Genomic DNA, 13,477 nt, shown 5'->3' with positions numbered 1-13,477 from the left:
AACTGAGAGGAGAACATGTGTTTTCAGTCAGAGTAACTGTCTGTCCACAACATAAAGGTCACTCAAGCAAATAGAACAGTTTTAAAAAATGTTCTCTGCCTTTATATTTATGCCTTAGGAAGCGATCAACTGGCAGAGCTTGTAAAATCAGGATCATCAGCTTATTAAAACAAGAAAACTTTATCCTTTAAACTAGACTTGAAAAACTCGTTACAAGATTTATATGTCATTAAAACCAAAATATATTATTTTATATAGAAAAGGTTGTAAGAGTAAAACAACATCTAGAAGAAACGGTACGAGAAGAAGTCACGGCAAGCTCCTTCATGCCTTTTAACCGAGGAACGTATTTTTACGTCAGGTAAAAATGAAACTCTTTGTTATGATGGGACGTTATAACAAAGAGATGCTGTTCCTCAATTTATTTCCAAGCTCCAGCAGTTAAAATGCTTCTGCATATATCAGGCAGTTGCTCCAAGAGTAAACATTTTTTACATGTTCACGTCCTCAGTTCGTGTTTCAAGTGGGAAAATTACTAAAGGTGCACCATTTTCACCTTTATAAGGTAGCAGTTTCTATGCAACCACCCAATGTAATTTGAGCTTTTTGGTCTTGGCTACTTATGGAATCGATGTTAGCTTTAGTTTGATGAACCAACTGTCAGAGGAGGGAACAAAATTATTTCTCCTGTTTGTTTTGTTTTTTTCCTCCATTTTCTTTGACATCCAGTGTATTCTGACTTCTCAATATTTTGTTTCACTAACTTGACAAGAACCTCAGCAGCAAACAAACTGTAGGAAGCCACCTTCATATCAGCACAATGCCAGGATGCTCATTACCTTCACCTAAATCAGCTAAAAGTAAGTAAGTCTTACTTTGAGCTAAAAGTAATTTTTACTTACTTTTAGTAAGTCATTACTAAGTACGATTTAGTAATCTTTATTTGAGTCATTATTTTTTTCTATAAAAACAAGGCAAGATAGAAGTGAATGCTAATGCTAGGGAGTCAACTACAATCAAATACCAAATAATTTTGACACCTTGTCTTTGTATCCTTTCAGTACTGTACTACTAAAGCTACTAACACATGCTAATTTTTCCAAATTTCCAACGCTAGCTTACTAAGGTAGCTGAATCAGTGTTGTATAAAGTACTGAAATCTCAGAGTCAAGTAAAAGTACAAGTACCTCTCCAAAATACGACTTTGGTAAAAGTCGAAGTCACTGACTGAAATGTTACTTGAGTAAAAGTCTTAAAGTATCTGAAACTTCTTGTACTTAAGTATGGAAATTACTGTAAAAATGGATGTACTCAAGTAATGTAATGAAAAGTACAAGTAAAAAGTAAAACAAGGCAAGTGTGAATGACATTTCTTATATTTTGGTAAACTTGTCAAATAAACTTAAAATAATGTACCCAACCAAGTGCAGGCAAAATGAAACCTGCTAATAAATTGTTCCAGTTTTAAAGAGTAGCGCATGTTAATGGTTTGTGGTTTTGAACTTGCATGCCTTTCCTATATTCGTTAAATTTAGTCTAAATTGCTATCGCTATGGCTTCTGTCCCCCATTGAACTAGGGTGACCAGACGTCCTCTTTTTCCCGGACATGTCCTACTTTTCAGACCTAAAAAGATGTCCGGGGGGAATTTAAAAATTGTCCGGGATTTTGGTCAACTGCCTCAAACACATTACATAGCTTACAGTGCATTATAGGGCACGGCGCTGCGTGTCACGTAATCCCTGAGCCGCGTCAGTGCGGGCAGCACTCTTCTGTGTTCGTCCGTCCCACCCGCCCGCTGTACGGTGTTCTGATTTCTGATTTCCCCAACAATGGGAGAAGCGAAACAGGTGTATCCTATTGGAGGTGATGAACAAGCCCAGGCAAGCAGGCTACGGACTTTGTTCGGTAGCCTACTTGCTAATCAGTAGGTGGGGTCAAAACACTTTGTTTCTCTCTCTCGCTTTTTTGTAACGAGTAACTAAACCACACATTGAAAATGTATCGGAGTAAAAGTACGCAATTAAGTTCGGAAATGTAGTGAAGTAAAAGTGAAAGTCATCAAAAATTTTCATACTCGAGGAAAGTATGAAGTACTCCAAAATATACTTAAGTAAAGTAGTGAAGTATTTTTACTTCGTTACTATACAACACTGAGCTGAATGACTGAAAATGCTCCTGCTCTTAGCCACTCCCTGACCAAAACCTGCTGGTGAAAAAGAAGCTGTGCATCTTAAAAGGTAATATGACTACAAAGCTGCTGAGTCAGTTGGGTGTGGGAACCTCAGGAGCTGCGTTTCCATTAAAAATGTGCGCAAAACTGTCAATAATCCGCTAATGTCGAAAAAAGCAATTTCGCAATTGCAGTGTTTTACGTTCAGTTAAAATAACACGTGAATAAGTCATTAAAAAACATGCCACACCATCATCTTCCCACCACTTCCTGTCGTCTTCTTTGTCTTTGCCGCCAGTAGTAACATCCGGTTGTTGATCATGTGTCCCGCATGCAACAAAAAAGTGTTTCCATTGCAGTTTTAGTGAAATACACCCATTTTGATACTGAAAAACTACCTCATCCTACAGCAAAGGCCTTTTTTAAGTTTTTTTTTTTTTTTCTAAATTGCTGTATTTCCATTAAGCAAATTTATTTTCAAAATGTCAAATTGCGCAGTTTTTCGGCCAATGGAAGCGCAGATACTGACACAGAGCACTGTGCTGTAAAAGTGCCTTCATCACTACCAATTGTCTTAAGTCTGTAGACAGAACCAGCCTGATAAAACCATGATTTATTAATTTATCAAATTGAGTCATGAACGTTTTCATATTACAACCAGCCTTCAATGTTATTATTGGAAGATGGTGACATAGACCAACACAAAAACATACAGAATTCTGAAGTGGATGCAAAACCTATTTAACTACTTAGGTTATTTTATTTAGGGGCATCAGAGAGAGGATAAATGCATGCCAAGTTTTGCTAAGTGTTTCAAAACCTTGAAACCATTTCCCATTTTCTGTTCACTTCATAGCCACGCGTCACTTTGTGTTGGTCTGTGGCATAAAAATCCCAATTGGATTTGTGGACGTTTGTGATTGTAGCGCAACGAGACGGGGAAAAGGTCAAGGCGTATGAACACCTTTGCATTAAGGTGGTTATTGGTTTGCAGGCGGAGGATATTGGGTCCAAATCAGACAAGCAACTTTTTAAAAATGTATTTTAAATTTCCAATGTTTTAGTATTTTTTTTGTATATGTATGTGAGTTATTCAGTAAAAAAAAAAAAAACCTGAACACTCTGCCGGATCATAGGACTGAAACTTCCTCTGCTGTTTGAGGGCTCATGCATATCAAACTGTGTAAATCTTTACACAATACAGAGATAGCAACACCGTAACAAGGGCATATAAGATAATGCAAACAATGTGAGACTGAATTCTAGAAGCACTTTTTCTCCCCAACATGCTTGTTTTTTTCCCTTTGCGTGTGTGTGTGTGTGTGTGTGTGTGCGTGGTCGTGCACTTCTGCGGCATCTTCATAAAAAAATAAAATAAAAATAAATGATAAAATCAAAGGAGAGTGAGTTCAAAACAGTCCATAACAGTGTGTTTCTGAGTCGATCACAGCTTTGGATTTCTTTCTTTGCAATGGCAAAAAAAAAAAAAAATAAAAAAAATAATCATATGCCTGAGTTCTGTAAGTGATGCCGTTTCTGTTCGGCTGGACGGACGCTGACGGTGTTTCTGAAAACTTACAGCAGCGAGGAAGTAAAGGGGAGTTTGTTTGGTTTTTTTCTCTCCTTTTTTTTTGTTGTTTTTACATTAAACATTCCATAGATGATGCAATCGGCTTCCCTCATCCATTCACAAACCCTTTAACCACAGATTCCACAAATATCTCCAAAAAGATCATTTATATTCACAATCTATTTACAGTAGCATGATTAATATATATATATATATATATATATAAAAAAAGATTCATTCAGATGTTTAAAAATAAAACAACAGCAGACATAAAAACTACGGAGGAGCATCATCCTCCGTTTGCCTCTCAGCTGAGAGTCTACAGCCTGGACATCACGTTTTAATGTCAGATGAACACAAAACATGAATTAGTCTTCATTAACATCTAAACAAAATCTACCTTATCTAGGAGCAATTTGTGAGGAATTTCTATTCTATTTTATTCTAAAAATGTTTGAAATGGTCGAACGCGTAACAGGGAATCCGTTTTGTCCTTCCTACCAGAGCTGCTAATCTTTGCATTTTCTGGTCCTGCATTTAAGAAAATGTAGAGAAAACATATTATAGTTTAAAACAAACAAAAAAAAAGAAATGCATAGCAATCAACTGCAACATATACGGTCACAGCAATTAATCAGATTAAGGTGATCATTTGACTAAAGCCCTTAGATGTTCCCCTCGGTTACGTAGAAACATACAACAAACGGATTTTTCGGGTTTTTCTATAGAAAAACGGAGCGAGACGTCACTGAGGGAAAAAAATGGAAATCATTTTTCTTTTTTTTTTTCTTTTGAGAACACACCGGACACTGCCATGTCTAATTCCCTTCTTCATTTCTGAGTGGAGACGTTGGAAACAGCACGAAGCAAATCAGCTGTTTAAGATATAAATGTCGTGTTATTGGAGGTATGTTGAAATGATACAGTAAATTAAACGTGCGTGTGCGAGTGAATGAGTAATGGTGGCCTTTTGTATAAATTAGTTTGAGTGGGAGGCATATTTTCTAAGTTATAGATCCATTTAATATAAAGTATCAACATTTAGAACATTATTTATGGACATTATGGCCAGAATAATAATGTTGATGTCCAACATCAACATTTTAATGCCATTAAAATGCTTCCAGAATGACTTTTACACTATTGAGCTGTCAAAAGCATAACTTAGAAGTTTCTGTTAAAATATGGCAAAGAGTTAATAATTTAACTGAATTAGATAACTTTCTCTGGGTATTCGTACAGTAGGCAAATAAGCTAGTCTGAGACAGGAAATGACCAAAGCGCAATTTGACCATGTTAAAAAGACTTGAACATGAAAAATCTCAAAGCATTTCATGTATATAATATTTCATAAACTTTTCTTACTTCCCAGCTAACGCCTCGTCAAAAAACAAACGTGGACTTCCGCCATGTTAAAATATCTCGCAACTTAAAGGTTGTGTGTTACCTTTTAACAGAACATTACTGAAAAAAACAACAACAAAGAAAAAACACAACTGTACTGTGAAAAATTGTGCTTAACATTTAGTAGTACTGGTACGTATCTGCAAAATAGCCACTGAAATCCTGCAGACCGTCAACCGTTTCCTGAAACGGTAACCGGAAACATTCCCTGTGACGCTACAGCCAAAGTGACCAATAATAGTCCAGAATAATGACCTTAAACCTTAAGAGAAGAGTTTTAACACTGATTTAAAAAAAAAAACTTCAACAAAGCAGGGAAACAAAAGTAAAAAAGAATAAAGAAACAGGTCAAACCACGCCACAAACAATGAAAAAAAAAAGAATTGTAATTCTGCGACCAGCGTTTGGACTGAGAAATGTCTCGCCGTGGTCCCTTTAAATCAACCTCAGGTGATTCCTAACGTACCAAACGAGGCGGCAGATTGCGTTTTGATTTACTGCCAACCCCTCGGGTCCAGATGTGCTTTCATACCCAGCGTTCACCGAGACGCCCCTCTTCGTTTAGCAGCACGACTGAAGATAACAAGGATATACGGCCAGAGAAGGGATCAAAGGTCAACAGGTTTCTAGACTAGATGGAGGTCAGCCCTTTACTTTTAGCTCGTGTTCCGAAATGCTTCCCCTCAGAGTAACTCTGCTTTAACTGCTTCAACATGAATCAATTTGGTCTACAAAAATTACAAAAAAAAAAAAAAAAAAAAAAGCAAACAAGTCTTTGGCTACATTTCACAATAAAGGGATCAGAAAAAAAAAGAATTGCATTTAATAAGGACTTGACAATCTGATATATGTGTGAGAGTGAGCACCCGGCAGTGAACAGTTCTGGTTTTGAATTGTGTCAAAAAAATAATGTAATAATAAACAAATAATACTACCAGTTGGCTTGTTTAAATCAGGGTGATTAAAAAAAGAAGAAAAAAAAAGAGAGAAAACAACAATTAAACACAAAGCATCTTACAGAAAAGAAGCTAAGCTAGCAAATCCATAAAGCTAATATATATATATATATATATATATATATATATATATATATATATATATATATATATATAAACTAGCTTATATCTAATCAGGTAATAGTTTCAAGAAGTCTGCAACAGAAAGGACCAGTTTTGTGCTCAAAGCTCATGTCACACATCTTTAATGCGTCGGGATAAGAGCCGAGCTCAGATCTTAAACATCGGATCGTAACCCGCAGCCATGCCCAGAACGCTTCCTGTGAACAAAAGAGGAAAAAAAAAACAACAAAGCCAACAGGAAGCTGGGGTTAGCCAGCTCACAGTGCAGCTGCAGGTTTCCCTGAGGTCAACTTAAAGAACCAGCAGGTCAGATCATGGCTTCGTCAGAGAGGGGAACAAACGTCAGGGAGGACGGCATCCTGACGCTCGCAACTGGTTTCCTGCCCATCCTGCATTCAAGACCACCGTACTTAAAGAAAGAAAAAGTATCCACATCCCTTGAACTTTTGCGTGCTTTGCCAAAGTAACGCCACAAACTTCGATGTATATTTTCCGAGGCCACCAGGGGGCCTCAGAACGATGGAGGGAAGATGAAAATGACAAAAAAAATGTATCTAATAAATGTCTTTAATCATTTTTTAAAATAATAAAATCTACTATTTTTTTAATCATTACAATAAAATATAAGTTAAAGTAATTTATTTAACTTTTATTTGGCTGCCAGTCAAATTGATCCAAGCGATGATTTTTGCCCCTAAAGCTGGAATGAATGTTCTGACAAGAAAAATCTGAGGTTAGCATTTATGCTAAAAATTTATGCTGAAATGTGTTGTAATGCGACTAAAAAGCTCAAAGGGTGTGAATACATTCTTGCGCTGCTGGCGGGTCTCTAACTCATTCATAGTGACTAACACTCCCATGTGGAGGCAGTTCTCAGATCTATCTCATTCTCTGCAGTCCGCAGCTTCTTCTGTGCGTCTCCCTTAAAGGATGATTGTTACAAAAAGACATAAAAAAAATAAAATCATCCAACGAATTCGATAACTTCACACAATTTAACCGTTAGAAGACATCCGTTTGTGTTTCTAGGTTTAATGTCTTCTTCTTTTGTCTGATAAATCCGTGTGCATGGCAGCTCATTGGTCAGAGACAACATGTCTGACCTTTCCCTGTGCAAAAAAGATAAAGCGCATGTCTCCAGATCTCCAAACAGTCACATGGTACTTTTTAAAGCACTTCTGCAAGCGTGAACGGTGAAAACAAGCGGCCGAGGAGCTTTCATGAGACTTTCGCCCAAACGTATCAACATGGGTAGTGTCTGTGCAAACGAAGAGGGCTGGTTGCGCAGAAGACGGTCCGACTGTGTTTTGCATCAATGTTCAAAACACAGAATGCAGTGACGGTGATATGAGACAACGGAATTATGGGAAACAGGGCGTCATCGAGAGGAATGCCTACAGAACAACGACGATGAAGGGGCTGACTCCTCGTCAGTTATCTCAGCTATGGCTTATTTACAGTAATCACACCAAAGTGACGGTGCTGCCTTTAAAATCAACAGGAAGCAAAAAGAACCAAACAATCCAGTTGCCAACAGTCAAAAAATAAAAAAATAAAATAAAATAAAAAATCGGAACAAACCGAAACAGGACAGCCCAGATTCCATAAGCCCCTCCCCCCCAAAGGTTGCAGCGTAAGCACAGAGCAGCCGACCATGCAGACTTGCTCGGTGAGGGTCAGTGGATGCCTTGATGCTACGAGAAGAATCCTGCAAGCTATCCTGGTGGCCGTGACGTATGGCAATGGCGGCGTCAATCGTCGTAAGGGTTTTGTGGGTAATGGAGTCCTCTGCTCTCCTTCGAGCAGGGCGGGGAACTAGTTGGGCGGCATATCCAAGAGAGAACGCATCCAAGAGCGGGAAGGACGGTGAAGAGTACGGTGGCGCTCTTCTCTGCTCGTCCCTTTCACATTTTCTTTTTGACGTTGTTGTTGGAACCTTAGACTCTCTCGTTCTCACAGTGCTGTGGCCTCCCAGCTGGTGCCCCGCGGGACCTGCCGTCACTTGGTCTCTGTCATCATCGGGGCAGGCACCGCCGACGGGTGGGGCCGGTTCAGCTCCGTTCCGGCGGCCGGGGAAGAGGCGGCAGATGCCAGGCTGCAAGGAGTGACGGGCGCAGGGAGACCTAGCAACAGGAGACAAAGCTTAGCGACGGTTTCTACACATTTGGTTGTCAGACGTAACCTAAACCAAAACGTACCCAAGACTTTGACGGTTGGCGTGAGATCTTTCCGCTGATGAGCTGTTTGGTTTTCTACAAGTGTGGTGCAATGCACCATGGCCACAAGATCTCAAATTGGTAATTTTCCAAACAGCTTCTGATTTAATCGAAAGAAGCTTCATAAAGTAGTTCTGTTACATTGTTTTTGAGAGGTTATCTCCAAACAGATCTCTCTAATGAGCCAATACCGACTGTCCCTCTGACTCATAAAAGGCCGTAGACTCTGACATGGAGCTCTTGGCTTTTTGTCATTTTTCTAAACAGTGGGGTCTCTAACCTTGGGTTGAATTTCCTGAGAAGATTTTCAATTGTCCTAAATCATTTTGACCAATATAGTGTTTTATTTTCTCAGAAGTATACGTCACCTAAGTGAACAATTTTGAAGAGGAACTAAGGATAAGTCGCAAAGGACCGAGTCACAGGACCAGCCAAAGTATGATAAAAACTGTGGTTTATAGTCTGGAAATAACATTTTTCTCACTACAGAAATTTCATATTACAGTGGTCCCCGCCCAGTCATGGTTTAATATTCACAGATTCACATATTCATGGATTTTTCTGTGGAATGCACCTCTGAATTATTGGTGGAAAACTCGCCTATCTGCAGAATTGTTTTGTAATGCTTATCTAAAATATTAAAAAGGAAACGCAGCTTGGGAAGCTGAAATATAGGCGCAATGCTGCTTCGTACGCTTTTTGACTGGCATTTGCAAAGCAGCCAATCCAGGAGCTGCATTTATTTTAAATTGGCACTGATTGGCTGTACAACCAATAGTGGAGATAAGGAAGACCATGGATGTTAGCTTCCATGGTCGTGTTAAGACAGTTTACACTGTGCGTATCAATGCATATTAAGGTTTATTTGGTGTTTGAACTATTAAAATACATGATTTTAAGCGTTTTGAGAGCGAGCATCTATTACTACCAGATTTTAGTTACTCGTGGTCCACTGTAGATTGTTTAGAAATTCCCGTATAATCCCTCCAAGATTGAAAAGCAGTGAATTATTGAAGGCCATTGCTAATGAGTTTCCATATTGACTTGCTGAGAGTTTGATCACTAATACTTTTCTATTATTTTCCCTCGTAAATGTTATGGAAAAACCAAGGGTGGATGTTAAAATGAACACCTTACAGTCTCTGTTTGTATCACTTTTAGTTGAAATTTCTTTTGCACCAGTCACATACACGCTCTCAAACATTTCTGTCCCCCTGGCATTTGTGACTCACATTCTTTGCGTGGAGCAGCTACGTTGTTATCTATGGAGGAGTTCTTGCTGGCGTTGCTGTTGGCGGCCTGGCTTGGCGCCGCCTGGCCGCTGTTTTGGCTCTGAGCGGTTTGGTTCTGGCCCGCTTGGCTCTGGCTTTGGGCCGGCCTCTGTGTCTGGCTCGGCCTGGGGTTGGAGGCGTCCATACTGCTGCCCATGCTGCTGCCAAGTTGTAGCCGCCTCATATGGCGCACCACCGCGGTGGCGTTGAACGCTTGCTGGGGAGGAAAATGAAAGAGGGAAGATGGGAAAAATGCAGAAATTGTAATATTCTTACATTCAGTCGGTGAAAATACCATAGAGCAGCTTTCTAACTGACACAAATTGACCTAGTAAAACTGCAGACATGCAGCATGGAGACTGAATAACAGAGATAATGGACAGCAATGGACAAAAGTTACCCTCCACTTGCTCTTGGCAAAGTTCTTTCTGATCTGCCGGCTGACTGACTCATGGATGTTCTTGCAGAGTGCTGTGTCCCCAGCGATCCTGAAACATACATTTATATTTTTACACAAACATGCATTTGCCGCCTGTAACCATCCCGCCGGTGCCTCCACATTGTGTGTTTCCCTCACCAGGGATGCCTGAGGGCCTGTTCACAGGTGAACCTCTTGGTCGGATCTTTCTCCATCAGACAGCTGATAAAGTCCTTGGCTGAAAAAAAACAACAACAATATAAATTAAAATAGGCATGAATAGCACTGTAAATTGATAATGCCTGCAAGCATACGCAGCTTTAGATAATGGATTGAACAATGAAAAAAAACATTGAATTTGCTTAAATTTAACAAATATTTTATGTTTGTAAATGCAACATAGGCAGTTTTGTAACCTATACTTTACTTTTGTCATGCTCATCTATCAACTTTTAATCAGCAACTCATAACATCCCATTTCCTGGAGGTTATTAATATGTCGTGCCACAACGAACCGATTTTTTAAAGTTACGCTTAAAAACTGGAAGGACCTTACTCATAGGAGGCATTACACGTTGGAGTAATGTAGGAGTTTGTTCTTCATCAGACAATAGGCACCTGCCTAAAAGTCAAACACAGACAATCTCCAAAGCTTACTTGGGGTCACCAAGTCTCCATAGCAACCATTGGACGCTATCTACAGGAAAACTGGTTCTTTGGAAGATATGCCATTAAAAAGCCTTTTGTACAAACAAAATATGTGGGATTATTAGGACCAACTGGAAGTTCAGTTGGAAAAGTATATAATCTGGCCCCGCCTTTTCTGTCCTCATAAATGGTACATCCTTGCGAAGAAGAGGGAGCGGCATGGAGAAGACTGCTAGCTTTTACAAGCTTTTGTATGGCTGAATGTGGACAGTAGGAATCTTTATTATAAAATGTTACACACACTCAAAAATGCCTAGAAGTAACTAACTCACATTTATAAGGTCAAAATGTGAATTAGGTTTGGATATCTGGAATGTTCCTCTTCTTCTGCCGAGTAAAGGCAGATTTTATCTACAGTGACATCTGCTGTTTGAAAATTAGAACTGCAGGGAGTGTTGCGTAGAACAGCTGAAGGTATAAATTAGGGCTGTTGTAAACGAATAAATATATAAAATATCCATCCATTTTCTTACACCCTAGTCCCTAGTCGGGTCAGGAGGTATATGAAATAAATTTTCTGGTTCGTCCGTAAAGCTACAGTTACGTTAATTATCTAATGCGCAGTCGCCCGCAGTGTTCAGTCTATCCTCTCACCTGCATAAATACACCTTCAGCGCTCTTCCCTGCTGTTCGCTCTAAACCAGCAGCTTCGGGAGGAGAAAAGCTCCAGGCATGTAGAATTGATGTAGAAGTGGTGTGAGGTGCATGTGAGGCTCACGGCAGCAAAGAAACGCCTGAACGCTCGAGGAAGGAAGGAAGGAAGAAAACAACTGAGGCTCACCGGAGTCTGAGATGTCATCCCAGTACGGGGCGTCGAACTCGTAGTCGGCCTTAAGGATCTGCTCAAACAGCTTAGAGTCATTTTCATCATAAAACGGAGGATAACCACACAGCCTGCAGGAAACAACAGTCATTTAGCCAAAAAAGAAACTCTGGGATGCATATTTAACTATTTAATGTTCAGTTTTATTGATAACGTGAATGTGTGTGGATGTAACAAGACAAAATGTGGCCAAGTTCCTGACATACAAATACTTTTTGTGAGGCTCTGTATACGGTTACTCTTACTCAGCAGAGTGAATCACCTTAATCCCATTAATAACAGATTACTGGTTTCCAGTCTGGGAAAAAACTATTTATTAAGACGTTCCAGTCTTATTGTTCAACATGAGCCAACTAAGAACAATGTCGGAGTTGCTGCTCAACAACAACAAAAAAAACCATCATCTGCTCCTCATTACCGCAGAGCTGGACGCACCGAGAGACTTTCATGAAACTCATTAAAATACCATTCTCCATCGATTCACATCGGAAAACAGGAAGAATGGGACTTCGATTGTACCTGGCGCGAGGACAGAAAAGCGTTCTGTCCGTTTCCCTGCTTTCCCATTTGCTTAAAGACGTACCTGTCACTCTGCTGCCTCTCCACTCCATCTAGCACGCATGCTAACATGAACACACACACCAGGACGAAGGCGAGTCCTGGTGTGTGTCTCCTGAACACTCGTCCATTACCGCGCACTACGGATCTCGGCTGATTATCATGGATGATTACTTGATGTGATCTTTCCACCTGAGCAGCAGCTAAAAGCTAACAAGGACTGAATCCCAGCTCTAATTATCAGCAGGGAGCTGCTTGTTCTCTGCGTCACACACACACACACACCCACGCACGCACCCACACAGTGCTGCCAGGAGTTTAGAAAACAAAAAGATGATTGATTGAGCAGTCAGTACAAGGAACACATCAATCACTGTCCTGGCAACTCGCTCTCCCACCTCTGACTCCTGTTATCATGATGCTGACCTCTGACCCTTAATATCTCACTCTGTGGATAACCCACATGTTATGGAGAGGAATATGTGAGAATGAGCAGAGAAGGAGAAAGTAACCAGCTGCGTTTCCATTACCATTAAAATTTGCGCAAAGCTTTTTCGACATTCTGCTAGTGTTGAATAAACACAATTTCGCAATTGCCATGTTTCTGTTAAATGAAAAACACAAAATCCCATCTGAATAATCTTGTTCATGTGATAATCATTAAAAATCATAGCGGTGAATGACGCAAATATGAGATAAATTCATATTCCAGCCGTGGAGCTAAGCGCTCATCATCAGACACCAGAGGAGACGTTGACGTCTTATTGAGGCGTTGGAGCGACACGCCTCTTCTCCTTGGGAGCGGCTACATACTGTATATACGCAACGTTTTGTGGAAATTGTACAGAGCAGTTATGGATTCAACTCTTATGAATGACAAACTCAACATTTGATGAACTGTGCGATGCTGTGAGAGCTCTAGTGCTCATTGGCCAAGGATGCTACAAATAAGCTGTATAAAAACTGGTGTTATGTGTAAAAAGTGTTTCCGTGGCAGTTTTTTTTGCGAAATACATCTACTGCTGAAAAACCACCACATTCACGCGGAAATGTGATGTAATGTTGATGTAAAGCACTTTAAAAAAAAAAAAAAGTCACATGCTTTTTTTTTTTTTTTTAACTTTTTTTCCCCTGTTGCTGAAATGTGCTGTGAAAATAAACTTGATTGATTGATTGAAATTTGCTGTATACTGCCAATAACAAAAATGAGTTGACCTGAATTGACCACATGCTTTTTTTCAGGCCTTTCATAATGTCA

General features: G+C 39.7%; 1 protein-coding gene across 1 annotated transcript in view; it reads right to left on the bottom strand.

Moving 5' to 3' along the window:
• Window positions 1-6,331: 6,331 nt before the first annotated feature.
• camk1da (calcium/calmodulin-dependent protein kinase 1Da) overlaps window positions 6,332-13,477 on the bottom strand; it is an 84,395-nt gene continuing 77,249 nt past the window's right edge. Inside the window, exons 7-11 of the mRNA XM_032589597.1 lie at window positions 11,620-11,732; window positions 10,290-10,368; window positions 10,113-10,200; window positions 9,674-9,929; window positions 6,332-8,348 (exon numbers count right to left, since the gene is read on the bottom strand). Coding sequence (XP_032445488.1) covers window positions 8,224-8,348; window positions 9,674-9,929; window positions 10,113-10,200; window positions 10,290-10,368; window positions 11,620-11,732 — 661 coding nt within the window. The 3' untranslated portion in view covers window positions 6,332-8,223. The remainder of the gene's footprint in view (window positions 8,349-9,673; window positions 9,930-10,112; window positions 10,201-10,289; window positions 10,369-11,619; window positions 11,733-13,477) is intronic.

This window comes from Xiphophorus hellerii, chromosome 17 (genome assembly GCF_003331165.1).
Source record: "Xiphophorus hellerii strain 12219 chromosome 17, Xiphophorus_hellerii-4.1, whole genome shotgun sequence".
In the NCBI taxonomy this organism is placed as follows: Eukaryota; Metazoa; Chordata; class Actinopteri; order Cyprinodontiformes; family Poeciliidae; genus Xiphophorus; species Xiphophorus hellerii.
The sequence above is the reverse complement of the archived record's forward strand: the minus strand, read 5'-3'. Positions and strand labels throughout refer to the sequence as shown.